Here is a 27,793-nt window from a genome sequence, read left to right as displayed (position 1 = left end):
TTAAAATTTTCTAACGAAATTCGGAGTCAATGGCCTTAACTTAAAGAGCGCTACGTCCCATTTTATGGTCGTCATAATCGTCCTGCTAGATCAACAATTGAGCGTTTAGTGGGAAAATTTGAATCCACAGGCACAGTACAAATTGTTCTCGTGGCAATGAGACAAAGAAGTGCCCGTAGTGTCGAGAATATTGCTGCCGCTAGCGCATCAATTTAGGAAGACCCAAATCAGTCTCTCACACGTCGCTCTCAAGCGAATTTTCCGAAAAGATCTACTACACCCAAACTAGCGTTGGCTGAAAACATTTCATCTTTGGCAGAAATAATACAATTTCGTGTGCTGGAGAATCAAATGCGCAAATAATAAGCTGTTTTAAAAGCTTAAAAAAAGGTTTGTTTGTATGCGAGCAGACATCTCTTTCTGTTTTCTTTTCTCATTTCACTTGGGAATGGGGATCGAACCAAGGCCGGCTGGAATGCAAAGCTATTTCACACGACCATGCTATCCAATTAGCTGCCAGTGCTGTTATATAAAAGCGTGATAATATTACATCTCATCATAAAATGAAGTTGGAAAATGTTTTCTAAGAGGATGAAGAAGAACATGAACGAGAATATAACTTTGTCTGCCTGGGCCGTGTATTTGGCAAACTATACGAAAAGCTTTCATATGCTTTCATTTAAATGTGTCTCTTTTTTCGCTCGCTTATATTGGCTGTAGCATATATATATATTATACAAATGATACACGTATTGGGGAGTAGAACATTTTCTGTTATTTTTCGGCTCATTTAATGTAATAAATCGGGATGCCATAACATATGCTAAAAATTAACTATGGGTGTATAACATTACAAGATCAAATTGAAGCAGGAACTGAAACCGCTTGACCACCAGAAGCATCGTATGTTCGTGAATTGGGCTGAGCAACAAAATAAAAAAGGTACGGATTTTCATAGAAAAATCATCTTCAGCGACGGGGCTGAAGATGATTTTTCTATGAAATTCTGGCTGAATGGCTTCGTCAATAAGCAAAATATGCGTTATTGGTCAGGCAGCAATCAATACTTAATCCATGAGTCACCATTGTATCCCGAAAAAAATACGGTTTGGTGCGATTTATGCTCCGGCGGCGTCATTGGGCCGTACTTCTTCGGTGATGATCAAGACCGGCATGTTACTGTGAATGGGAATCGCTACCGCTCAATGATAACCGTATGTTTTTGGCCCGAATTGGATAATATGGACTTGGACAATATATGGTTTCAACAGGACGGCGCCACAAGCCACACAGCGAATTTAGCAATCGATTTATTAAAAACCAAGTTTGATGAGCGTGTTATCTCACGAAATGACCAAGTCAATTGACCGCCTCGGTCGTGCGATTTGACGCCGTTAGACTATTTCCTATGGGGCTACGTCAAGTCTATGGTCTATGCCAACAAGCCAGCGACGATTGATGAACTTCGTACGAATATCGAACGTGAAATTGCGGCAGTATCGGGATTTTTGCTTGAAAACCGTCGAAAATTGGGTTCAGCGTCTGGGGAGTTTGAAGATTCTTTCTGATCACTATATGGAGGATCTGACCACCGAGGAATACCAAAATTCTCATAACTAAATCTAATATTCTCATTTAGGTCCAACGACTTCGTCTTGTGTTATGACACTTCGGGGGAGTCTAGTAGTGAACACCTGGCAACGCATAAATTGGTTCCCTCTAGATGCTAGGATTTATCTCAAATTTGTTTCTGTGCGGGCTTTCCAGCCAAGGGTCGAAACTTATCACCAAGGCTACTTTATGTGCAGGATATTTTATATGGGTGGGCAATAAAGTACACACCACAATCCCAGAAGGGCGGCTGCATCGACAGTGGCAGCCGAAGAAAACCCGAAGAGTAATGATATCATTTGGTAGCGGAAAATGAAGATAGCCAGCTTGATTTATTACGTCGCTGAGGAGTGGTAGACTTACGACCATCGATGCTTATTCACCTTGACTAAGTTTTTCATGTGTTTTGACTTGATGGAATTTTGTCCGAAACCGACTCGAACTGAATACGTCCAGCTTTTGCTTTAATCTACTAGGCACATGTGTGTCGTCTAGAACCATATAATCGTCCATTCCTGGTAATAATCAAAAGCCACCCCAGAGAGTCCCATAAGCAACAGCATGTAATCAACGTGAAAATCCAGAGTCTGCCACAAATGGATATTGCAGTAGAATTTTACCCTGAATAGCTGTTTTCCCACCCAAACAGCTCCCTCAGTGCCCGGGACGAACAGTCGTCCTTCCGACTTGGGATTATGTTTTTCTGTTCTCCACCCTCCATTCCAACCCCCCAAATCAGCAGTCCACTGTTAATCAGAACGCTCATTTTGTTTTTCCCAGTGGTTCGATTGTGATTGTATAGGTTTGGCACAGATAAAACCACAAATAATTTTTCACACAAAAAAGTGGCATACCGATGGAGCGAACGCAACGTGGAGATTCCCCGGAGTGAGCATTAGACAATAAATATCTTTGCCTCGGGTGAATGAAAGTGAGGTGTGTTTAATGTTCAGCGGTTTCTGTGCTTTCCCTGGCAAATTTGTGCGGCTATGTGGCGATGGAGCGGACAGAATGCGTTTAAGTGGAAATTGCCGTTCATGGTTGTGCTTCGCGAAGGCTGCACATTCAAGGATGTGTACAGTCCGTGACTATCTGGTTTTTCTTTTCATTTTATTTGAGGCACGCCGGAGTACTTCTTGTGGAAAATAAAGTGATCCAATTCTGGTTTCGAAATCCAATTATCTAATTGAGGTGGATAATTTTCCATTTGACATTCCACGAATCCCGCAGAATATTTGTAATTGCAACACGTTACGCCGAGAACGCTATCTTTAGAAAGGTGCAATAAAATTTATTAAATGTCCCTCAAGGCGAAGTTGGGATTTCATTTTTCCCACGATTCCACTCTACTTGTCACTCAATACTGAACGCCATTCGTTCATTTCCAATCTTAACGACAGATACGGCGTTCGCTAAGGTCAGCAGAGATTAATTATCGAAGGCTCTCAGCTCCCGGTGGACTCAATTACGCGAAGAACGAACGTAAAAACATTTCACCCCGTCTAACACTTTTATACGCGGATAACGAGCTCTTCTGTTCAAATATTCATTCAGTATCAGGAGAAAGAGCCCGTTTAGAGTCATGTCGTCGTCGATTCAGTCAGGCTGCAGCCCGCTCCTTCGCGGTTCGTTGCTGTTTAAAACGAAGTAAATGAAATGCCAGCTGTTTTCCGGACAAATATTCCCACGGAAAACAGTTACTTTTATTTGGGAAAACAGTGAACCTCCTGTTCTGCCCGAGGATACTGCTTGGTGATCTCTCGTGGCGCAGCACAAAATGGGGAGTAAATTGGCGATGCTATGCACGGATAACACCGGTGCGCTAGTTGAACATTTTATTTTATGTGTTCCCTCCGCAATGGGATAATTTTGTATATCTGTTGTGTATTAAAACCATTGACAAAGAAAAGAAGTTGATCCTGATATTCAGCGGTGGTTTTGAGCATTCCTTTTCGTTATCACTCGTATGTTAGTTGTTTAGAGAAGTTGGAGTATAATTTTTGAGAGTATTACTGCGTGTAGAACTAAGACCAAAACCAGACAGCTAGGTGTTTATTTTATTTTTCGTGTCTTCCGTCGGCTAGATTAAGAAAGGAATCATCTGCAGTCAGTGATACCAAACCTTGGGAATACAAATTCACTCGATCTATTTTCCAGAATTAAATACATCTGCTGTGAAGTGTTGTAAAAGATAGTCAGTTTTGTGTACAATCGGATAGAGAATGGTTTCGACGCTTCATGGTTTCAAGGAAACGGAATTCCAATTTCAATTTCCTCCGAACCTGCAATTCAAATAGAAAGACAAGTAACTTTTCCGCTACAGTATATGGAAAATGCTTGAGATATTGAGGAGAGCAGAATGCCAATCTCTATTCACCATCCAGACATGTTTTACAATATTTGCACTATTGAACGACTATTTTAACTGGTTGGTACTCTGAATATTATTTTCCGAGAAAACTAATATTTTTTTCTTATATCGGTGTATTTTCTTAACATTAACAATTTTCACAATTTGATATTAGTATCGATATTGTTCGTACATGCTTTTTCAGTTATACCAATCATCCGCATGTCATCCACCCAAATTCTATCTACCAGAAAGACATTTCCCCGGATAAAAATTACAAGTAAATTATAGCATAGAAAAATAAAACATATTGTTACGGAATTGATTTGTTTGGAAGACTTCCTATCATAGGATTCACCGGCATGTGTGCTCGCGAACTGTGTGCTCGCCGAATACCGTAGTGCATCGAAATCCGCACACATAAGCGCTTGACATATAGCATTAGGGGGCATTCATGTGTGTTATGAATCATAGAATTTTACAAAATCAAGTTATATTTATTCCAAATTTGTGTATTTCTTCATTATTCAAATTCCGGACAAACTTTGTCAGTAGCATTTCTATGAAAGAAATTATTAACTGGTTATTGTAAAACTTATCACTTGAGTGTTATGCTAATAGGAGTACCGGTAAGTTTCTTTGTTTTTTCTCTAAAATTAATGCTTTATTCTGCAAAAATTGTTACAAATTTAATATTCAAAGTATTGCCCATCGCTAGTCACAACTTTTTCCCATCTTTCTGGCAATTCACGGATCCCTTTGCGAAAATAATCGGCCGGTTTGTCGGCAACCACGAATCGGTCCAATTTTTGACTTCATCAAAATTGGAGAAGTGCGATCGAAAAAGGTAGTAATTGGACGGAGCAATGTCTGGAGATGGGACCTCCCATTTCAACGCTTCCAAGTATGTTTTGACAGGTTTCGCGACATGCGGCTGAGCATTGTCGTGCTGAAAAATAACTTTATCGTGTCTTTGCTCGTATTGTGGCCGTTTTTCCTTCAGTGCACGGCTCAAACGCATCAATTGTCGTTGGTAGAGGTCCTCCCCGTAATGGTTTCATTCGCTTTTAGCAGCTCATAGTACATCACACCGAGCTGGTCCCACCAAATAGACAGCATATCCTTCTGGGCGTGAATATTCCGCGCGGCCGTCGATGTTGATGCACCGGCGTATCCATACGTTGCCCGCCGTTTAGGATTGTCGTAATGGACCCTTTTTTATGCCGTTGGGTCAGTTGTTCGCACGTGAAAAACGGCGTTCGACGTCTCTTGGCTTCAATTCATACGGCACCTAATGTCCTATCTTTTGGATCATTCCCATTGCTTTTAAACGAATGGATATGATTTGCTAAGCTACTCCAAATGTATCTGCAAGTTCTTGTTGCGTTTGTGACGGATCTGCAAACCACGTCTGACACATTCGCTCAGTTGGAGCATGTTCACCATAAACTTCCACCGAAATGCGATGAACTTCCGCAGCTGTTTTCTCCATATTCAAGTAATGAAGTAACACGCCCCGCAAAAACACTCTCGTTGGTACGAAATTCGACATATTCGAAGTGGCAAAAAAACAGTAGCTTTCCAACAAATGTCTGGAAATTTTATGCACTAGAATAATAATCAAGTTACGCCATCTGTTGTAAAACCGAAGAAGCTTACCGGTACACCTATATATATTGATATAATATATCCAGCCGGGTGCTATGATTGAGGCTAACATCTCTCAAGCAGAACTGTCAGTGGGGAACCCAAATCAGGCAAAAAAATGTCTGTGGGGAACTCGACATGTTGGCTTTTGTCAGTTCAATAGGGGTTCAATTTGGACGTCACCTACGTGAATATATCAATCATAAACCAAACAATAATAATGAACAAAAGTGACGCAATTAATTTCACGATTTTTTATAGTCGATAATCATTTTGAAAAGCTTACATAAGAATGCAGGTGCTCGAATTTCCGGTATAGAATTTTGCAGCAGTTTTGTTCGTAACAGCTCAAAACTGTGAAAAATTTATTTTTAATGTAAAATGAATCTTGTTGAAAAAATACAGGAAGGTTATGTCCGAGACACGACCGCACAGTTGACGTAGATTTGCGTTATGCTATTTGTTGCATATTGATTTTTAATGTGTTTGAAATACTCCATTATCGATAAAAAAAAATGGTGGCCCTGGAAAGACCGTTAAGTTTGAGTGTAGGGTATTGATTGTTCACTTCATCATACAATTGCTGTGATGATGGCAGAATGATGACGATTAGTCATTGGATGGTGAATAGCACGATAAAATATGCCGAAGTGCCCTTTGTGCCGTTTCATGGACGAGATAATTCTGCGTTCTGTATGGATAAAAACACGAAAAGTACACATGGAAGAAGATTCTCCATTGCCATTTTCGCTTCAAACCAACGGAATACGAAGATAAATACGTCAATGCGAATTTCAATTGGACCAACAACGCCTACTACAGTCAAACTAGCGTTGGTAGAAACCATTTCATTTTCAGCAGAAAAAAATACTTTTTCGTGTGCTGAAGGGTGAATGAAAGAAATAAAAAACATCTTTTTCAAAAGCTTTGAAATGTTCGTAGGTGTGGGAGCAGACGTCTCTTTCTCTGAGACTGAACGTCAGCTTGGGATTGTGTAAAAAAAAAGTCCGAACGATGTCAAAGGGGATCGAACCAAGGCCGGTTGGAAGACAAGGCTGTTTACACGCTATCCACATAGCCTCTGGTGCTGTTGCATGAATGCGTGATAATATTACACCTCATTATAAAATGAAGGAGAGCATAAACGTGAATCTATATCCTTCTCGGTCTAGGCCGTGTATGTGGCAAGATATGCGGAAAGCTTCAATGCATGCTTTTGACGTAGGAGTACGTCTTTGATTTCTATATAGAGGGGTCACTCTACGAAAAAATTATTTCAAATGCATATTACGCAGAATCGTTCTTACGATATATTTTATAATGTATATCACTAAACGACAAATTGATTCAGCAATTTTAAATATCTACAGTAGAAAAAGTAAAACAAGTGAGCAATTCAACGAACAAAATACTTATCGCTACGTTTTGTATTAACCCACATGTCATCAACCGGCGATAAAAAGCAAAGCGCTACTTATTAATCGTCACCTGAAAGAGATGGATTCTATTCCATTTTACCAATCCTCTCTGCTTCTAAATCACACTCCTTCTGTCGAATTTCCGTGTCTGAAAATTATGTATCAACAAATACCTTTGTTGCCGCACCATATAACACAAAATCCCACAAGCGATCAAATACACGATTATTATTTGGAACAGACTGAGCGGCCAAGAGTTGAACGAAACCAACCGGGTTTAAATTGGAAACGAATCTGGAGAAATATCTCTACAAAAAGTCTAACGTCGAGCCAGCGTAGTCACCTTTATCTTCTAGTGAATGAGAAAACAGAAAATCGAAGATTAATGAACATCATCGGGAGAGCTAACGACCCATATTGTCAGCACTGCCGGACGCAAATCGAGACGATAAAGCATAAATTTTCTGAGTGTCCCAGAGTAATGGGAGCATGGAGGCGCATGCAACAAAAGCTCACAACAGCACTTAACGGGTGGCAGAAACTAACGTTTGATGAACTCATGCGGCCGGTACTAGGCAACGTAGCACCAGAACAAAAAACTGAAATTTTAACGCTTCTTATCAAATACACAAATTATATTCATAATAATCATGAAATTGATGTCAACGAAATGGAATTCTATTTGAGTTTAAATAACTAATCATGTAAAAAAATCTGTGATGTAAATACTGCTAATAAATAAACTATTTTTTTTAATAAAAAAAAAATCAAATGCTTTTCAACGTAACTCCTAAACATATACTTTTACCATAATGGTGCATTTGGAAAAGTTGTTGGAAATTATAAGCAAATTCATAAAATTTCAGGAACAAAAATTGGAAATTGAAAAAGACAATAAATTGGAAATGTTTTTTCAAATATCTCGAAATTTGCTGCATTTAGAGGGATATTGATAAAGAGCTCTTCTATTTTAATTCATATCAGGATTCATAATTTGTGACTAAAAACGATTGTTAACATGCAAAAATTCGAAGATTCAAAAATGCATAAAAAATCGATGCTCCATGAAGTTCTTCAAAAATAGTTTTACCATCTTGGGATTATTTTTAAATTTGCTACACAACTTCTATTTTATATGAAAAAATAAAAAATATGTATTTTAGATATTGCAAATCAAAGTTTTTTTTGTAAATAAAAAAAGAGTTAACTTTTGTAAATAAAAAAAAAAGAGTCAACATCTTCTTCTTGAATGGCGTTAACGTTCCCTGTGGAACTTTTGCCGTCTCAACGTATGCATTAACTAGCGTCATTTTATTAATACTTAGTTGAGATTTCTTGAGCCAAATAACACGCCTTGAATGTATTCCGAGGGGTAAGCTCTAGAATACGCGTGACCACAGTGCAAGTCGAAGGAAATTTCTCTGACGAAAAATCCCCCGGCCAGAACGGGAATCGAACCCGAACACCCGGCATGATAATGTGAGACGCTAACCACTCGGTCACGGGTGCACAAGAGTTAACATGTAAATGCTGAATATTAAGTGAATTTGTTAACTTTGAAAACCTTATTGCTTCGCTGCTTTGAAAATGGTTCACGCCGCTCAGTACAAGCATTTAGTTAGCTTACATTGTATATGTATAGTATAGGAACATATTTAACTTTTTCGGAACGCTTATAACTCGAACATTTCTCGACAGATCGTAGAGATGCATTCATCAACCGATTGAAAATATGTCTGTCCACCTATTACAATAATTAAAATTATGTATACTCTTTCGCCTCTTTGAAGTCTCCGGGCAAAATTGAAGAAGAAAAAGAAGGCGGTATTTTAAATATAACCAAAAAAGAAGACTAACAGTCGGGAGATTATTCACGAATGATTTAGTACTTAATTTGTATTTGACTGTTGAAGTGAGTTGTCACACAAACGATGTCGATAAATGTTATTATTGCTCTCATACAAATCGAGAAAGAGATTCCCAGAGTATTAGAATTATCCCATCCTCAGTTCTTTCCAGAATCACAAATTTAAATAAAAAGTTAATTTTTCGAGTCAACCATTCATTCTTTCACAATATGTGACATGGGAAAAAATTAATAAGTTATAAGTGAAATTTCGGGATCTTTTGAAAAATGTAATGAATGAAAATAAAACAAATTATTTGAATTGACAATCGTCGGTATAATCTTACGCCTCTTCTGTTATGTTTTCAATATAACCTATCTCTTTTTTGTAAAAGCTTAAGAGCGAGCACATTGTTTCAGATGTTTCAATGCTCACGTGGTATATATTGTAATATAACTTCAACGGAAGGAACCATTTACTATTGGATAGGAATAATTGCCCGAGACATGCAAGTTAAACAACCATCCCGTGAAAAATTGTTGAAAAAAGTATTTGTGCAGAATTTTACTGCTCACAGAATTTCTGTCGAGACCTGTAACGAACGTGTTCTATCGAAAAGAACATACAGAGATTCATTTTTATGCTTCAAAGCGAAAAAAACGGTTTCCCGATGTGGATTTGAATTCCAGCAGACTTCCCGTCTTTCGACAAAAAAAAAATCAGGGAAGCAAAGTGCGACATCGACGTTTTCAAGTGACATCCTCTTATTTTTGTCGAGTGTATTTCAGCAACAGAGTAAAATGGGAAAATGTAGTGACTAGTGATGATAATTCTGTCTGTGACTTGTTTTCCTCGATGATACATATTTTTTCTGCCAATTCATAGCCTGAAACTATTACCTTACTCGAAGTTTCGTAAGCGATGTTAAACATTTGGTTTCGTCGAGCTTTTTCAGTGTAGTGAAAATCTGATGCACTGAATAAGTTTTAAGAAGGAGTTTCTTTTAGATTAGATGAAAATTTTATTCTAATGTAACAAATCTATTTCACCAGTAACAAGAATCGCCACCGCCAACAACAATGATAATGTAATTATACATCCTTCCACTCGTACTGATTTATTCAGAAGCCCGGGAACGAGAAGATTTTCCGAAGCACCAGCATTATGCCCGGTTAATCCATACGAACTTTCAATCCCATCACCTGTTGGAGAAAAGTTAAACGACTGTTTAAAGTATCAAAGTTTAAAGTACTCGTCTTAAACAACTTACCGGAATTGCACAAATCAGAAGAGCAAGAACGATAATAGGTTCGAAATGTGGAATCTTCGATTACGTCATTCAAGTACTGAAAAAAAACACGCTCATATTAATTCCTCGTTTGTTATTGTGGCATTTTTTTCTCATATCATGAATGTTTTCCCCCCCGTCAAAAGCCAAACTTTGACAGACAAAAACACCATTGCTGTTGTGGTGAGTGGTGTGAATGTTTTTCCCTCTCGAGCGAGGTGTCATTTCCAGGAAAAAGCAATTCAACTTACCAGTGGAGCTTCCTCGCATCCCCGGAGGAATGTGTTCAGTTTCTCGGGTGGATCCTGTCAAGGAGAAAATAAAATGGAAACGTGGAAGATGCGTGTGAATGAGAGTAAGCTTGTTGTTGATATAGCCCCGTGAGTAGACAGCATAATGCGTGCTTCTCGCGAGTTGAACACTTCTATTGAATTTCATTATTGACGATTTTCGGTGCTTCCAACACCGAGAGTGATATCCGTAATCACATAGTTAGGTTGATTCTTTCATATTCATGAGGGGGAGGATCTATTCCGCCATGTGCAACATGACAAGCGGACCACAAGACTCAATCACTTGAGCAAGATCTTCCTTTGCGGATTCTGTCGGAAGCGAAGCCGTGTTTGATGGGTTCTGGTAATTGAATTTTGAGATTCTCGAAAAAGACTTTAATTGTTGACTATAGCATTCGTTGTTAAAGTAACAAAAGATTCAATTCAACATTATGGGAGAGATCCCACGCATTTATTACCTCATTAAACAACCTACCAACAGCTCCTGTCGCTGAATGGTGCAATATTTCCGGTTACAGTTAACAACGCTTTGTCCCTCGAGATTGGCTGGATCGTTGATGCAATTTTTATCACCTGAATTGGCCGTCACGCTGCACGTGAAGCACCGCAGACCTGTTCACCGAGAAAAAAAAACAGAACATAAATACAAACACAACATATTATCATTCCACAGTCCGCAGCATTTCAAATTGAAAACACTGTCACTGTGTCATCGTATGCTTATCGATAACGACTGGGGCGATTGACGACCCGTGCGTAGGGTTCACGTCCACTCTGGATTGCGGTTTCCACGTATTCGGGATGGTTGAGAAAAAACAACAACAGTGTTGTGAAATAATTTTTACGGCTCATCAATTTCCGAACCGGACGGGAAGCGGATTGATGGGTTTCAAATGGGCCGTAAAATTTATGTGATGATGTTTTATTATATTCACACGGTTCTAAATCTTGTGATCAGTGTGTAGCGTATGAGCGTGAGAGCAGTGATTTGTTTAGACAGCATGTAAATACTGGGAAGGGGTTCTTCTTTGATGCTACTTGATGCAATCCAAGTGGATCTGCAAGGGAGTAGTTAGGGGTTTAAACATTATTCATCACATTATCTACACTCAAGAAAAAAATGAGAAACAAGCTGAACATTTGAAAATTTTAGTAATATTCCAGAGGCTATAACATCGTAACGGATGAACTCCTGTAGATGATATATATATATAACATTTTGAAGCTACAGGTTTCAATGATGGTTTTTCATAGTTCAAAATAAAACAACAATTTTTATACAACATTTGACTTCGTTAATTGATATATTGTTTTTCAAGAGTGAATCTTAGTTAATTAGCAAAAGTAATGCGAAAGTTATCAACAATTGAAAATTAACAATTTCTGACGTTTTGAAAATTACAAAAGCATTTTTTCAATTCAACGGATAGAGATTTTTTATTGTAGCATGAACGCTCCCTGCTTGATGTCGAACGAGACTTGAGCTTAAAAGTAACAGAAATATTAAAATTGTACATTCTCATTAATTCAAAAGCGATACGCAGAATTAATTATTGAGCAGCGCCTCTAGTGATCGTTTCTGGAATTATTTTGCAGCAGACCGTTTGGACAGATATCCTCTCCCATTGGAGAAATATTTTTTTGCAGTATATTCTGTTTTGAAAAATTTGTTTCAACAAATTGTGACAGATTACGTCGGAAAAATAGTTAATTATGAAAGGTTCAATGTTTGCAAAATCGTTGGAATCATTCGAATCTATCATCTGAAGTGTCCTCAAACATTTCCGTGAATATCATTTGGAGTACACGTCGTGATGCAGCTTCTCGATATTAAGAAGAATTTCGATTTAATCCAGGACTCTTGGATGCTGATATTTCCGGAAATACGATACCAACAAAATACCGTCCATATTATTGAAATGCAATTAATACCTAACCTTAGATTGGAGATCTCAACATTAAACATTAATCTAAATTATCCTGGGTCCAGATTATGAAAGAGTTAAGATTCAGCGTTATTATAGTTTTTAGTATCGTTTCAGCTGCATACTACCCCCTTTCAACTTAAGAGGTAAGAGAATTCTTTTTGTTTCACTGTGGGACAGTTGATACGATGCTTCCACCACCATTTACAAACGTCCACTGATTGTTCTGTCACACAACTAGTGTTGCGACAGCACGAAACAGAATTCCGGTTCTTTGAACTTTATTAAAGAAAAGTTAAAAAATCCCTTCATGTATAAATACAAATAGGTTAGTTTTTTTTACATGTTTTTCAATTCGGCTTACCTACTCACGTTTAGTGACGTCCTATGTTCGCACTATGCAACGAAAAACTTTTTTTCATTAATGTTGTTAACAAATTCGAAGAAATTCAAGATAAAATTATTTTACCTGCAGAAGCTAGCTGATTTTCATTTTTTTCTGATTTGATTATTTTTTCTTCACATGACAGCTAATAGGGTGCGGCTCACCAAAGTCGATGCAAGGTTGCTGGACTAAAGGTTCGTCACACGCAGAGATGTGACAACTAGCGTCCAGGCGTTTCGAGCGTAATTTCCAGATAATACTCATGGTACAGCGCGGACTCGATTATATACAGTCTCGGATTTCTTTTCACTGTATATAATCAAATCCTGTATATAATCGAGTCAAAAAAAATATGTTTTCATACGTTTTTTATGCATATACTAGCTGACTCGACAAGCTTCGTCACGCCCAAAATTAATTCTTCGTTATCACATTCACGTTTTCTTACTAAGCGCACGTTTATGGGCCCAATCGCAGAACTGTTCATTGATAGATCTTCTAATCTATCCTCTAAAATTACCTTTTACTATAAATTTCCTAGTACTTCTACCAAAACTCTTCATTATAATATCAGATTATTTTCAGACACAATTTTCGAATATTTTTCAACCACTTGCAAATAACATGTTTCTCCGTTACATGGAATGAATGTTTGATACAGAAAATATGATAGAATAAAAACCCATATATCGGACAATTCCTTCCGCGAGTTTTGCTATTATCAACACATTCGGCGATCCATTTTTTATACAGATAAAAGAAGATATAGGAGTGCGTTTTATCACATTAAAATCCCTTTCCACTTTCGAACAAAAATCAATTTCGTTGGCGCAAACATCAAATGGACTAACAATGTTTGTCACCAATGAGGTACATATAGAGGTGGAGCAGTAGGCGAAGTGTATCTGTATAGGCAAGCCAAATATCGTGTCGTAATCATTCGCATTCAATATGGAATGTATATGGAAGAAACAAAACAATGTTGAAAGTACTTACGGTTGCATGATAATTTGAGCCAAAATTCTCATGAAATCATTCAACTGGTTGTTTTTAACAGATGACAATTTTATCGTGGCTTAGTTCAATTATTCATGTGGTAAAAAGGTCCAAAGAGCAGTCGTATGCTTAGTTCTCGAAAGCAGTAACAATTTTGGTGAAATTTTGATTAATTGGCGACTATTATCTCACAACATACACACCGACACTGAGAGCCTTCGAAACATCAACTTCATAACGTTAAAATAATGAAACTTCGTTTGTTTGTATGAACGTGGGGGAGTTAAAACTGGCACATGGAAATATCACTTTTATCCGTATTTTTCGACGTCATTTCACAAATATTCACTGCACGTTATCACATTAGCCTTATATTCAGCGGGAACTCTAAAAAAATGTACGTTTTTAATTGGTAAATTACTTCCTGAAAATGGCATTTTTACATGGATGCGGTGGGCAATCAAAGGTAAACACAACGACTGACGTCACTATTTGCGAAATAGTTATGGCAGCGCATGCTATGTCGCTCGAAACTCGACCATCTTCATTACCTTTTTTCAAGGACATTGGTTTGTCACTATGTATTGTAGAACGAATTTAAATTTTCCTAATTTCCAATTGTCATGTTTGGTTGAAATATGTTTGGTTGAGATATATGTATTATATAGAAACATAGAAACTATAGAAAATTTTATTGCACTCTAGAACCTCCACATGTCAGATTGGGTTCCATTTACTTGATTAGTTTTCGAGTTACCATTAGAGAGGGGGATGAGTGTCAAACCACCATAGAATCGTTCCTTGCCCCTAAAACCTCCACATGCCAAATTTGACTCTATTTGCTTGATTAATTTTTGAGTTATGGAGAAATTTATGCCTCATTTATATGTCAGCCCCCTCTTAGAGAGGGGTAGGAGTGTTTATTCACAATAGGAATGTTTCGTACCCCCTAAAACCTTCACATGCCCCATTTGATTGATTAGTTTTCGAGTGGTGGGAGAGAGGTGGGAGGGGTCTCGAACTATCATAAGAACCTTCCCCGGCTCTAAAAACTCATACATACCAATTTCCATGTCGATCGGTTCAGTAGTTTCCGAGTCCATAAGAATCAGACAGACGGACAGAAATCCATTCTTATAGATGTATAGATTTTTAACCTTAAAATCAGAAAACACTTTTCTCACATGGAAAAAATAAATATATCCAGAATCTCTCAGGAGGTGATAGACGATCATATTTGATGAAAAAAAAATCTACGCATTTTTTGAATTTCAACAATGACAGAGTTATAGAACTTTTTTTTATGTTTCGGACTCTGTTGCCTCAAACTGGCTGTACATTAAAAAGTACGCCATGGAACACGATTCTGATTACCATTTGAAAGATGAGAAAATCTAGTACAGAATATAGTAGTGGAACATCTAAATTCTTCTTGGATGGCATTAACGTTCCCAGTGGAACTTTTGCCTTCTCAACGCAGATATTACTTGCGTCATTTTTCTTAGTAGTACCTAGTTGAGATCTCTATGCCGGATAACACGCCTTAAATGTATTCTGGAGTGGCAAGCTCTAGAATACGCGTGATCACAGTGCAAGTTGGTAGACATTCCTTTGACGAAAAATCCCCCGGCCAGAACGGGAATCGAACCCGAACCCCCGGCATGATAATGTGGGACACTTATCACTCGGCCACGGGAGCGTGGTTTGCACGGTTTAAAAATGTTAATTTGGACTTGGAAGACGAAGAACGTTCGGGACCGCCAAAAAAGTTTGAATATGAAGAATTGGAGGCTTTACTCGATCAAGATTTATCACAAACGCAACAAGAACTTGCAGATACACATGGAGTAGTTCAGCAAACCATATCCGATCGTTTCAAAGTAATGTAACTTGCAGATACACTTGGAGTAGAAAAAATTAAATGACAAAAATTCTAAATTAGTGGTTTCAAATAAAATTTTGAAGTGAAATCTTAAAAGTTGGAATTTTTAAAGTGTTATTATTAGTTTCATCCTGAAAACCTATATTAAATTTGGTTATTTCTATCAATTAAACGAATTCTCTCTAATCGCTCTACAATTTGTTCTTCGACACCAAACATCTATCTTTCTTAATTTCGCTGCAATATCAATATAAACAATTCCTAGTGAAAATTCAAGCAAAATCTTCAAAAATAACTATTTTTACCCCTTTTACCCCTGAACGTTGAAAGGTTTATTTTTTCTTGAAATAAGTCATATTTAAAAAGTAAAAAAACTTTTTTTTTCAAGATGTATATAATCGAGTCCAAAATTGTATACAGTGGTTGACATTCGTTTAGCCGCACCCTATTTTTCCTCAATATTTTAAAATAAAAGTAAATTCTTTGTACCGTTTTGCTCATAAAAGACGATGATTGTTTATTTTCATCGAATTCATTCTAAAAATAAGTATAAATTCACTTTTTGTTTTCTAAGTAATTCAAATATGTGGAATCAGGATGGACATTCGTTTAGCCGCATCCTAAAATTTCAATAAAAGAAAATTTGTGCGGCAAATTTCGAGTCATGCTTGCAGTCAATTGCAATCCCATATAGATGCTATGGAGAATCTCCTCCGAGATGGTCTATGCAAACGGATGACAATTTGACAACATTTCCAGCCTCAAGGCAGTAATTCAGGAGTGCTGGGCTATAATCAATATGGCAACACTTTAAAACCTGTCTGACTCGATGCCAATCGAGTTTTCAAAGTGATCCGAAATGGAGGTGGACATACTAAAATAAGCTACCGATGGCACTCGAAATTTGCCGCACAAATTTTCTTTTATTGAAATTTTAGGATGCGGCTAAACGAATGTCCACCCTGATTAGACATATTTGAATTACTTAGAAAACAAAAAGTGAATTGACCTGCGGAAGTGGAATGTCATTCTCAGCAAAACATGCCTTCGATTGCTTGGAAACGTGGATCTATGCATAATCCTGCTGAAAAAACGACATCCTCGGTAGCGTTATTCCCAATATGGCCAATCAAAAAAAAAAATCCTCCAGTAATTGAAGATACTTTTCGGAGTTCATTCGGGTTAAAATGAAACAAATGAGAAGCTTCCATTCCATGTATTGCCGAGCGAAAATGAGATGGTTCTGCTTATGGGTGGCGGTCAGTTTCGGCTTCCCTTGAGGTTTCTTCCACATGATGTTTGGTGACTCATTCAAGATGGGCGCAATATGCCTCTTCGTTACTGAAACAACCGATTCTGCCTTAATGTATGAGCAGGACATCGTTTCTTGGTTGCTTCGTGTCTTATTCGACCTTTAAGAAGCCAAGTTACTTTGGTGTTCCCATTTGTTGGTCGTTATATCCCATATTTCTGGCACTATTTGAAGAAATTCCGTGCCACTTTCTCAGATAGACCAATTTTTGTTACGATCGAGCGATTAGAAAACTTTTGTTCACTGAATATCTTTATTATTTTTCGCCCCTCCTCCGTTAATAGAATACCTTACGCCATTTCTTTAAATTCTACGTAAATCAATAATCTGACAAACTTCTTACGTTGCACATCTAATATTTATCTTGTAAATTGAAAATTCTCAAGTATTTTTTCAAAAAACACAGATAAAGGCTTGGTGATTATGCGAAAACTCGATTTTTATGCCCTGCGGCTAAACGTCTCGGGGAAAAACGACGTTTGAATGTTTATATCCACCAATGCCGCATTGTGTGTGTGATTGTGACGCACGTCCTTTTAATGAAAGTGACTTAAATATACTATCACTACAGCAAATAAGTTTCCCGATAAAAAAACATTCCTAGTTTTTTTTTATCCCATTTATTTATTTATCAGGCTCATTAGCATTATCTGTAACAGAGCCGGGTTTTTATCGTGTACATGTACATATGTTCATGTTTCTATAAATTGTAAATTTCACAGTAGAAGTAGTAGCCATTCAGGCGTTAGATGGTCTGTTCCATTACATTATGGTAAATTACACTGTAGTAGCCATTTAGGCGTAAGGGTATTCTATCTGTTCTTCCATTGTTCAGCAGACCGGACAGCGGAGACAGTTGATATTGATCATTGTTGGGTTATTTATAGAACAGCAGCCCGATGTTTTCTTGCAGAGCAGAGCAGTTGTATGGATGAATCGATCTTTGTTCCACCGTGGATCGATCTCCATAGCTGATGATGGTTACGTGGACGTAGTTATTCTATAACAACACAAAGATGGTCAATTGAGGGCCCTGAGTTTGAACTCACGATCGATCGCTTAGTAAGCGAACGCGTAACCAAGTGGCTACGAAGACCCCCAACATTCCTAGTTGTTTTGTAAGTTTTTTTTCAAGTGCGGCTAAACGAATGTCTATCACTGTATAATCGAATCATATATTATCGAGTCTGTATATAATCTTAATAATATTATCTAGGCTGCTTTCATTATGACGATTGGACTTTGGTTTCGATGTCATACACATAAAAACAGATTCAGTCAACAGTTAGAATTAGTCCTGAATCGTTCTGAATGTTTTTGAGGCTCTTTCCGAAGAGTTTGAACCACTTATTATTATTAACCACATATTCACAACTCATACCAGCCTAACCATATGCAACGTACTAGCATAACCGATTGCATGCGTGTTTAGGGTTTATGTTGTGTCAGCAACTGCTCAGGAACTCCTGTCTTACTCGAGATCTAAACCAGAAAATACGACTCATGCCGAATGATGAGGGTCGATATAACAATAGGAGTCGTTCTAATCACGAACGGGTTCTGTTGATTTGAAGAGGTTTCCAAAATTACTCTTTTTTATTGTTTTTTTTATTTATTTTGGCTTCTTCTTTGCAACATAGCCTGATTCACAATGTTTCGACCTGTGCAACATTTCAGCTCAATTGGACATGATTTAGGGGTGCTTCAAAACGCTCAAACTTATGATTTGTTGACCCTCGAAAATCTCCTAAGCTCCTCTCTTAGGAGGAAATCGGGTTTAAAAAAATATATATTTATGACAAGGTAAAATTTATTACAGTTTGATTCTCTCATTGAAAAAAATCTCTCCGTGAAAAACTTGAAAACCATTATCGAAATAAAAACACACTTAGATGAATGTTTTGCAAATAATCTTTACCAATTACGGGAAAATGGGCATAATAAGGTTTCTTACAAGATTGAAGAAGAACATAGAACAGAACGGTTCATATATAGCATAACAAATCCACCTTAAACAACAAATATCGTGTACTCATTTCGTTAAATGAGTAGGGGAAGAAACCTATGGGACACCCTAACAAGACGCGAAGAATCGTTAAGGAGCCAAATCAGGAGCAAGGAAAGAGACCCAGATGATAACGCACCGCAAACAAGAACTACGTGCGCTGTAAGAAAATTCTCATTTATCGTAAGCTCACATCAGTAATCGAGAGTTCACATCAGCTCTCTGTCAGTGAGTGAGGTGGCCTACGAATTTACAAACGTAAATTTAACGAGTCATACGGTCAGCGTGTTAAGACTGGTAGTACCTGACGATACAAGGTGGACCCGGTGTTCATTCGAGAAGGTGACAGAAAAATGAATATCCAGAAGGTATATCCGAGGATCCCCGGAAGTATTGTGAAGAGACATCGGACTATAAACCAAATATGATTAAGAAAAGGAGAGTTTACCGATAGACCACTATACAAACAAAATTATCCAACAAACAGACGATTCACATAAAAATTACTATATCGAACCACTAGGGAAAGGTAAGACACAGACTAGGACAACGAAAACATAAACCAGACAAATAAATTCAACAACGATAACAAATGGACATGAATACGGAATCAAAAACCACTAACCCACAATTCATAGACCAAGCACGGACAAAGAAAACCGAACACGAAAAATAAAGGGCTCGAAGCCTCCAAAGTCCCCATTAACCTCTATGTGTAGGATGTAATTGAAGTGTGGTTTGTCATTGTTACTATTGAATCGTCCAAACCGCTTTCACATATTAAATGCGATGGAGATTGTTCTCCACAGTTCTTCTTTCCGAGTGATCGATGACCTGCTGCTACAGCTTTTCTCAAATCAAAGTAGTGAAATTGACGGGAAATATACTTTATCGCGTTCCATTTCTCACAGAGCAAAAATATTATTTTTACGCAAATAACTAAGAAATAAGTACATAATTCATTAGTAATGACAACTAAAGTCTTTCACTCCACCATCTCACATTTGCAGGCGGAAATCAAGTTAAATCCAAATTTATTTGACCGTTTATTTTTAAAATTTTACGCACAAACTCCTTCGAACCATTTGATGTTACATTAAAATCAAATAAAATGAATACTGATATAAAGACCTTAAATAATTCCTTGTTGATATTCCATGATAATCAATGCTTCATTGTATCAAATAAGTAAAAAAAACTTTTTAAGTTAAACGGTTTAATTGTGATCAAACAAAATAATGTACTAAAAGCTAGAAAATAATTAGACAAGTAGCAGTTAACAGTTATCACAACTCTTCTTCATTAGTCTAGGGCATTGATAAGACTAAAATAAAATCGTGGGACATATGATGATGTCGCTAATTGTGGATAATGGATATCCAACGTGCCCTAAGTTTAGCTAAAAAAGTTTTTTTTACTTATTTATTTTTTCTAGTTTTTAGTACATTATTTGTTCTATTCGACTATTCTCTCTGCAATAAAACCATTGTACTGTATTCTATCAGTCAAATAATTTGATTTGATACCGATATTGAGTGGATTGCAGAAAATACATAGTTTGTTCTTCAAGTCAAGTTCGTTCGTATGATACACATATCTCAATCAACCTTTTTTTGAGATTATTTGGAATCAGCTATTTTTTAGCCGTGGCCAAATTGGATTTCTCGAGATAAGCAGTTTTAAAACCGATATTGAGTTTTAAAATAACACCAGAGATAAAGGTGTTTTATAAATTCGGTCAGTTCCTATTGGTCTAATTTCTATTAATGTGCCCTTTCATTTGAGGGGCTCTACATCGACTTTCTCTTTTGGCCATAATTTAGCTGCAAATACATTCGCAGCTGTATTTGACAATGCGGAAGATAGGTCAGAACCTCGTCTATCGGATTCTATAGCAAACTCAAATTGGAACGTTTTTGCAGTTGAGTTATTAACTGAAGAAAAAGTTGATGAAGAGAAATCGATCAAGTCACTTACACCCCTTGCATTCTAAGCACCTCATTTGATACCCATATGAATCGGGTTCTGAGAAAATATGTGGCCGTATTTTTTTTATTTTAAGATTCAGTACTACTCTAGTTTATTCAAATATTCAATTTTCTTCCTACGTCTATTTTAGGCATATGTGATTTTTTTCAGAATTTTTGGAGTGTTTTTAGCGGTACAAAAAAAATTATATATATTTATATATTTTCAGGCATTTCGAAATTGTAGATTTCAGAGGGCCTAAAATGTTTCTATGGTGGTTCGACACTCCTGTCCCCTTTCAAAGATAAAGCTGCCATATAAATCATTCAATTCTGTGATTGGACCCACGAACGATCGCTTGATAAGCAGACATAAATGTTTGAATGTTTTCAAAAAAAAAAACAATTTTGGGTAGGACGTAGTTCGTCAGGTAAGCTAGCGTTATATAGTATCAAGCATGAATTAACGACAGAAAAAATATATTTCCAACTATATATTCGCAGATAAGACGACCTTCTGATAAGACTAAGTATAAATAATCGTCAATGTTGAATAGATTTGTCATGAGCCGACATCCACTTATCATTGAAGCCATGGGCGGGTTGTCTATATAATTGCAGCAATCGAGAATTACACTTCAAAATGGCGTATGAAAATTTTTCAATGATTTTCAATGATCTCATCCATTGAAATTATTTACAAACACTTCACGAATACTTTTTTAATATGTAACAATCCGTTTAGTCAGCAGCAGTGTTAATCGCAAATTATGCAAGCATTCATTTTTTCGCTCAAATCGAGATGTTTTAAACAGGCTAACCTTAGAATAAATTAAAAATTCGTGGAAAAATTACGCCAATTTTCGAAATAGTATTTCTTTCATCACATTAAAAACGATTTGTTCAATTTTTGATGCGCGTGATAAATAGAGCCATAGAGTCGCCATTTATTTCGATACTTTTATCGTCTCTTTCAGAACAACATACGCGTATGAAACAGTTTGGAATGTAACAATTTGCCGCCGATGATAGTTTTTATGCTTCGAATAGTTAATCCACCGATTTAATATGCGATATGCATAAACTGTTTGCGTTTATAAAACGAATGGATAGATTACGTTGTACAATCAATTGGTAATGATACATGAGAAAGGAATCTATATAGACCACACGTATTAAATTGAAACAAACAACAATTAGTACACACGCTCCCATTAGGTTCGATGTAAGTTAACCGCTCATAATCTCCGTCCCGAACAAAGTGCTTTCCGGTGGATTTAACACACCGGAAATCAGAAATCAAAGGTAAATTATTTGATTAAATACATTCATTCGCTACATCCGGCCTCGATTTCCTGTGACTAACCAAAGCAACTGATTACAAACCAACCGTGAACATGGAGCAAATCCGGTGCCATCAAGACCGCCAGCAAAAGAAGCGGGATCATAAACATCACCACTCTGCCCCTCTCAAGAGAGGTTGGGACTCTTCAGTTCCTTTATTTAAATTTATGCCTATTTTGCTTCACTCAAACGCACTTTTTTTTGTACCGAACACACAAAAATTTCTTGGGTATCCGACCGATTTTTCTATTGGTTCTATTCCGGGAAGGAGCGTCACACCGGCCAACAATGCACACCTTCAATAGGATTTTTTCTCTTCTTCTTCCTGTTTCGCTCCAATCGAATTTACTTTCGCATCGAAAATTGCTGAGTTTTCCACTTGGGCAAATTTTCATAAATTGTTCAAGTGATTTAACGGTTGCTTCCTCCCCCCGGGTCGGTTCTGTCGGCTGGGTAGCTTGTACCGGCTTCTCTCCGCGTCACACAAAAACCACTTCGATTTATTCCCTTCCAAGCGTTACCGGGCCCAGATTTCCCACGGGGGAAATTTCTTCTTCCGGTTGTATTTTGTTGCCGGAAGACAGCGATGAGGAAAACGGAACTGTTATCGTGCGCCGCAATTGCAACTGGCAGGGGATTGTAACCGTGTACACAACACTCACTGTGCCGGGTCGATCGCTTCGTATCGAACTAAAATTCCGATGCCTCCGACATCGATAGTTGGTTGTTTGTGACCCATTGGAGTGAGACGTAATTGATGGCTGATATAGTGTGTCACTGGCTGACAATTACAAGTGGCCAACACAAGTGGCCGAGCGCTGATAAGATAATAGATATTGGCTGCGATGGACGCAACGAGGCTCGGGAAAGTCTCCCCCTTTCTGCTCTACGGGATTTGAAAACATTGCTTGATTTATGGTTAGTCGTGTTATTTATGGGTGCAATAGATAGTTCCATGTTGGCGCAAGTAGGTGCAATAGATAGTGCCATGTTCCATCCAGGAAACTGCGCAAAATGCGCTGACTCAATTTTCTTAATGCACTATCTTTCTTCTGTTCAACATCTGTACAACGTCAATGATAGTCAATGTACTTCGAGTGAACTGCATGTTGTCGGTTGCAATTCTTGTACTCCCATCAGATGTGGTTCTTTTTTTCTGCAAAACCTTTGCGATTCCGTCGTACCATACCGAAGCTGCCGAAGTGCTGCCGTATGGGGAATGATAACAATCGAATCGATTGTGGAAATGAAAAGATAAAAAATTGATCCATTAACGTACTTTTCACTGCGTTACGTCGCAATTTTGAAACACATCATTCCAACGAAAGCATTTTTTTTAAAGATTCCTATCGCAAGCAAGCCATTGTTGTGGTGGGAAACCATGTCTCAGGAGAGTTTTGGAGTTCTTATTTACATACATTTCATCATAATAATTGTACATTAACAATTTTGCAAAACATTTCTTGTCAATGGAAATGAACGGTTCTTTCAAAGTCTCGATTTGATGAGTGTTGTTATATCCATGATCAACTCGGCAGTCATTTTTGTGGACAATGAATACTGAAAACCGTTCGAAATGATTGAAACGTAAATGTCAGCTAGTTTGTCATGGCCCTCCATATTTTTGAACGTATTCAGTAAATATATTCATCGATTACTCTGAGTGAAAAGAATCTTCATTAGCAAATAAAGGGTAAATGATCTTGGTTTGTCCGATTTACAAAATGCAAATGCAAATCGATTTTTCTTCATGAAAATCTCATATAATTGATACGAGTTTCGGTTTGTTGAAAAGCCCCATGTCTCTAGTTGCTAATACTAGCATAAGGCGTTGAAATTATTCAAATTTTTATGTTTTTAGAAGATTTTCCTCAAAGATAAATTATGATCATGGTTTGACCACCTCTGATGGTTTGTCCAAAAAATGATCATGGTTTATCCGGTTATAGAAATCACCACTTTTGAATGAAAACATTCGAGTTCTCAATTAGATGTTACATTTGCTTGAGTTTACTGTCATCATATTGATCCATTCATAATTTAGGCTTTCTTCAGAATATTGCCTTTTCTTAGGCATTTTATAAGTGTTACCCTCAATACACTCAACACAGAGAAACTTTATTTCTTCTATGCGAGAAAGACACAATAAACAAACTGTAGCGCGCCAAGCGGTTGCCATAGAAATCATGTGGACAAAACAACATTATTGAATTGGACAACTCATGATCAGAATTGAGTTCATCAAAATGCGTCAATTTAATGGTTTAACTATGTAAATCTGATACAAATGGTGTGCAAGCATGATGTTAAGAATATTTGTAAGTGTTATAATCCAGAAAAGGTCTGAATACGTGCCAAATAATCATCTGGTAATTGATTAGAAGTTAGCTCAAATGAGGGGCGCATTTACACCAATAGAATGTGTATTTTTCAATCCTTTAAAATATGTGAATACGTAAAAATATACCATAAAACTACTGTAAATCATGAAAAAGTAAACAGTAAAAAAAAGTGTACAGTAAAAACCGTGATATTTCAAGATTTTGATTGAATTCTCACCCGGAATTGTTTAGAATGATATTGCAGAGAAATAAAGAAAAATAAAAGTTCGGTATCAAAACACAAATTGCTTTAATTTGGTTGATAGAAACAACCATGTTTATTATGAATTTTTGGGATAAAATTGATAATAATACCTTCACAACCACTATCTTTTAAGTTTTTCACTTCCAACATGTTATTTCAATCTAAAAATTTTAATGTTTCACAACTATATCCTGTATTAAATTTTCTCATATTTTAAATTAAAGCTCCTGAATCATTCTACGTAGTGTTCTTTTTTATGTAGAGCCAGGTTAAGACTAAAAAATCCCGGAAAAATTAATAAAATCAATAGCTCTGTCAATGTTTAAATTTCACCATATGCGTAGAAGAATTTGATTCATCAAATATGATCGACTATCACCTTCTGAGAGATTCTTGATAATTTTATTTTTTTCATGTGAGAATGACGATTTCTGATTTTGAGGAGATGAATCAAAAATTAAATTCTTCTTAAATTTAAAAAAAAATCAAAAAACCACAGAGATATGCATAAAAACAAATAAAAACATTTTTTTTATGACTTGATTATATACAGCTAAAAGAAATTGGAAACTTATATAATCGTGTACGTCCTGTATCTAAATGGACAATATAAATACATATATGGATTTTTGATATGATATGAAAAAAATGTTTGTTGATTTTAGTGAATTAACACAGCATTATTTTGTTTTTGAGGATTTTTTATTGGAATTGCTGTATCGACCACCCACAGCCCCGATCTGTTCTTGTTTCTATATTTTCATTTAATTCCATAAACACAACAATAGAATATCCCTGCCCTTTTCATTTCTTCGGTTGTCCAGAAAATTCATGCCGATTTTTAACAACAAATCAAAACCATCATTGTACACTCTGCAAAAAAAATAGAGAGTGCGATGTCGAAAATTTTGAGTGATTCTCGCATACAGATGGTCTATATAATACATCACTTGAAAGCACCAACTTTAATGTATTAGAATATTTTACGAACATATTTCTATCTTGGTGTGTGTAGATGCAGTGGGAGACAATATCGGGAAGAAATTTAAAAATCCATTTTTTCCGCATGAAAACGAATGTTACGAATTATTTCTTCCGAGAGTCGCGCAGCATTTTGTATTTCTGGTACAATTTGCGATGAAGTGCTCCTCTAATTTACTCTAAACTTTGAAAAATCGCCTGAAAAAACGGCAGAACGTATCAATATGAAACGTTCACAGGTGTTTTGGAGGCTACAAATTTACCCGCTTACATTTATACTTACTGCCATATTTGCAAAATTACAGATGAATTTCTAAAACACTACCAAAACAAAAACTGTTTTTGGCACTGTTTTTGAAATCGATGCGAAAAATGTATTTTATTCATCAAAGCAATAAATTGACTGTATACAGAATTATTGGTGTTTTTAAAACTGCCTTGCGATTTTCGGTGCGATCATTACTTTTTGAATTACTCATCATCAAAGACATAAATATCTCAAACATTCAAACGGAAATATCTCTGTATGGAAAGGTACCACAGAAACGTTCTAGGAACCAAATGAAAGCTAGTAAAAAATTTGCTATTGAGCTGGTTATCAAAAAATTGTGTTCGTTAATTTTAGATTATGAAGTAGGATGGAGAATTGGTAAAAATTACATTTAATACAGGCTCTGTATATTATTTTTAGACACCCGTTCCGCAATAGTTGTATACATACATTTTAGAGTAAACAATTTGAATAATTGTTGTTTTTTTGCACTTGTGGGATGAAACGGGCAGCTGCCAGTAGCGGGATGAGGGATAAACATGTACTGTGGTATGTGAAATGCACGATATCATTTCTAGGGGCTTCAGTTTTTCAACACTTAACGGACATTAGGGAAATCATACCATAATTGAAAAAAAAATTCCTCTAGCGAATGATAAACTTATACGATTCTTTTATCATATTACCCATCAGCATTACCTTCACTACAGAAAGTTTTCAGCCTTCCGGTCGATTTTTCTAATAAAAAAAATTAGAAAACACTTTTTTTGTGCAACATTTGACAGATTAATTTGAAAAACAGTATATTAAATAAGCTGCAATAAACTGCATTCAAGTTTAGAAAAACGTATTTTTTCACAGATTCAAGTTCTTCTTAACTTGTCCGCAGACCCACAGTTTCCCTATATTCTGTCATTCTGTAGATCGAACGTGAAAAAATATCATTTGAGAGGAAAGAAGAAAAACTTCTACAAAAATGAAGCGATTTTTATTTTAAAAAAAAAACGAAAATAAAGCCAATTTTAGGACATTTTCGATGTGATTCACACCTTTTTTCGATAACGCGTTTTAAACAGTGAACAAAATTCTTCATGCACAACACTAACATTACGACTTCGATGCTGTTGAAAATCCGAGTTATTTTTGCTGTTGAAAATCCGAGTTACTTTTTCTTTTTTCCTCCAAACTTTGTGGCTTATTAACCCTTGGTGGTCGTTTGTCTGCTCTCAGCCACGAAATAGCACGAAATCATGCTAATCTTATATTTTACTCAACCTAATATCAGTTTATGATTTTCCTAAACGAAGATTGATGTCCAGTGAATCTGCTCACGAATCAATACAGTGCTCCTATGAGTAATAGATAACGATACTCAGTATCAACAAAAGTAGTATCAGTAGTCACCCACATAAGACTACACACAGTGTGTTGAATGCAAAACCGATCCCTTACAGAATACTATCACCAGTCCTCGTACCTGGAAGTTGTACGATCAGCTGATAACCAAACTCGGCGGGTATTGCTGATGGACAATGAAATCCATGCAAAGGTCGACTTTAGTCGAATCGCAGCACATAATACAATAAAAAAAAGCAGGCATTCAAGAACATACCCTTGAAAAGACTAATCGAAAATTATATTGTTTACCAAGTTAGAGCCATTTTAGTGATGCGGTATCTAACCTG

At 36.7% G+C, this 27,793-nt stretch overlaps 2 protein-coding genes across 2 annotated transcripts in view; one reads left to right on the top strand and one right to left on the bottom strand.

The window, feature by feature from the left end:
• Positions 1-27,793, top strand: part of LOC129764372 (uncharacterized) — a 330,024-nt gene that overhangs the window by 120,778 nt on the left and 181,453 nt on the right. The gene's annotated exons all lie outside the window — the stretch shown is intronic.
• On the bottom strand, positions 9,900-23,019 carry LOC129767056 (uncharacterized). The gene is made up of 5 exons (XM_055767671.1): positions 22,317-23,019; positions 10,930-11,066; positions 10,413-10,466; positions 10,144-10,219; positions 9,900-10,075 (listed from the first exon to the last, which is right to left on the bottom strand). The coding sequence occupies exons 1-5, from the start codon at positions 22,378-22,380 to the stop codon at positions 9,900-9,902; spliced, it is 507 nt and encodes a 168-aa protein (XP_055623646.1). The 5' UTR covers positions 22,381-23,019.

Source organism: Toxorhynchites rutilus, chromosome 2 (assembly GCF_029784135.1).
Source record: "Toxorhynchites rutilus septentrionalis strain SRP chromosome 2, ASM2978413v1, whole genome shotgun sequence".
Classification (NCBI taxonomy): domain Eukaryota; kingdom Metazoa; phylum Arthropoda; class Insecta; order Diptera; family Culicidae; genus Toxorhynchites; species Toxorhynchites rutilus.
This window is presented reverse-complemented; position numbering and strand designations above follow the sequence as displayed.

Coding starts and splice junctions, on each gene's coding strand:
- LOC129767056 (XM_055767671.1), bottom strand. CDS start 22,380: ATGTTTATGATCCCGCTTCTTTTGCTGGCGGTCTTGATGGCACCGGAT. Junction 10,467..10,929: donor TTCAGCGACAGGAGCTGTTG/GTAGGTTGTTTA, acceptor TCTCCTTGACAG/GATCCACCCGAGAAACTGAA. Junction 10,076..10,143: donor TTCTGATTTGTGCAATTCCG/GTAAGTTGTTTA, acceptor TTTCTCCAACAG/GTGATGGGATTGAAAGTTCG.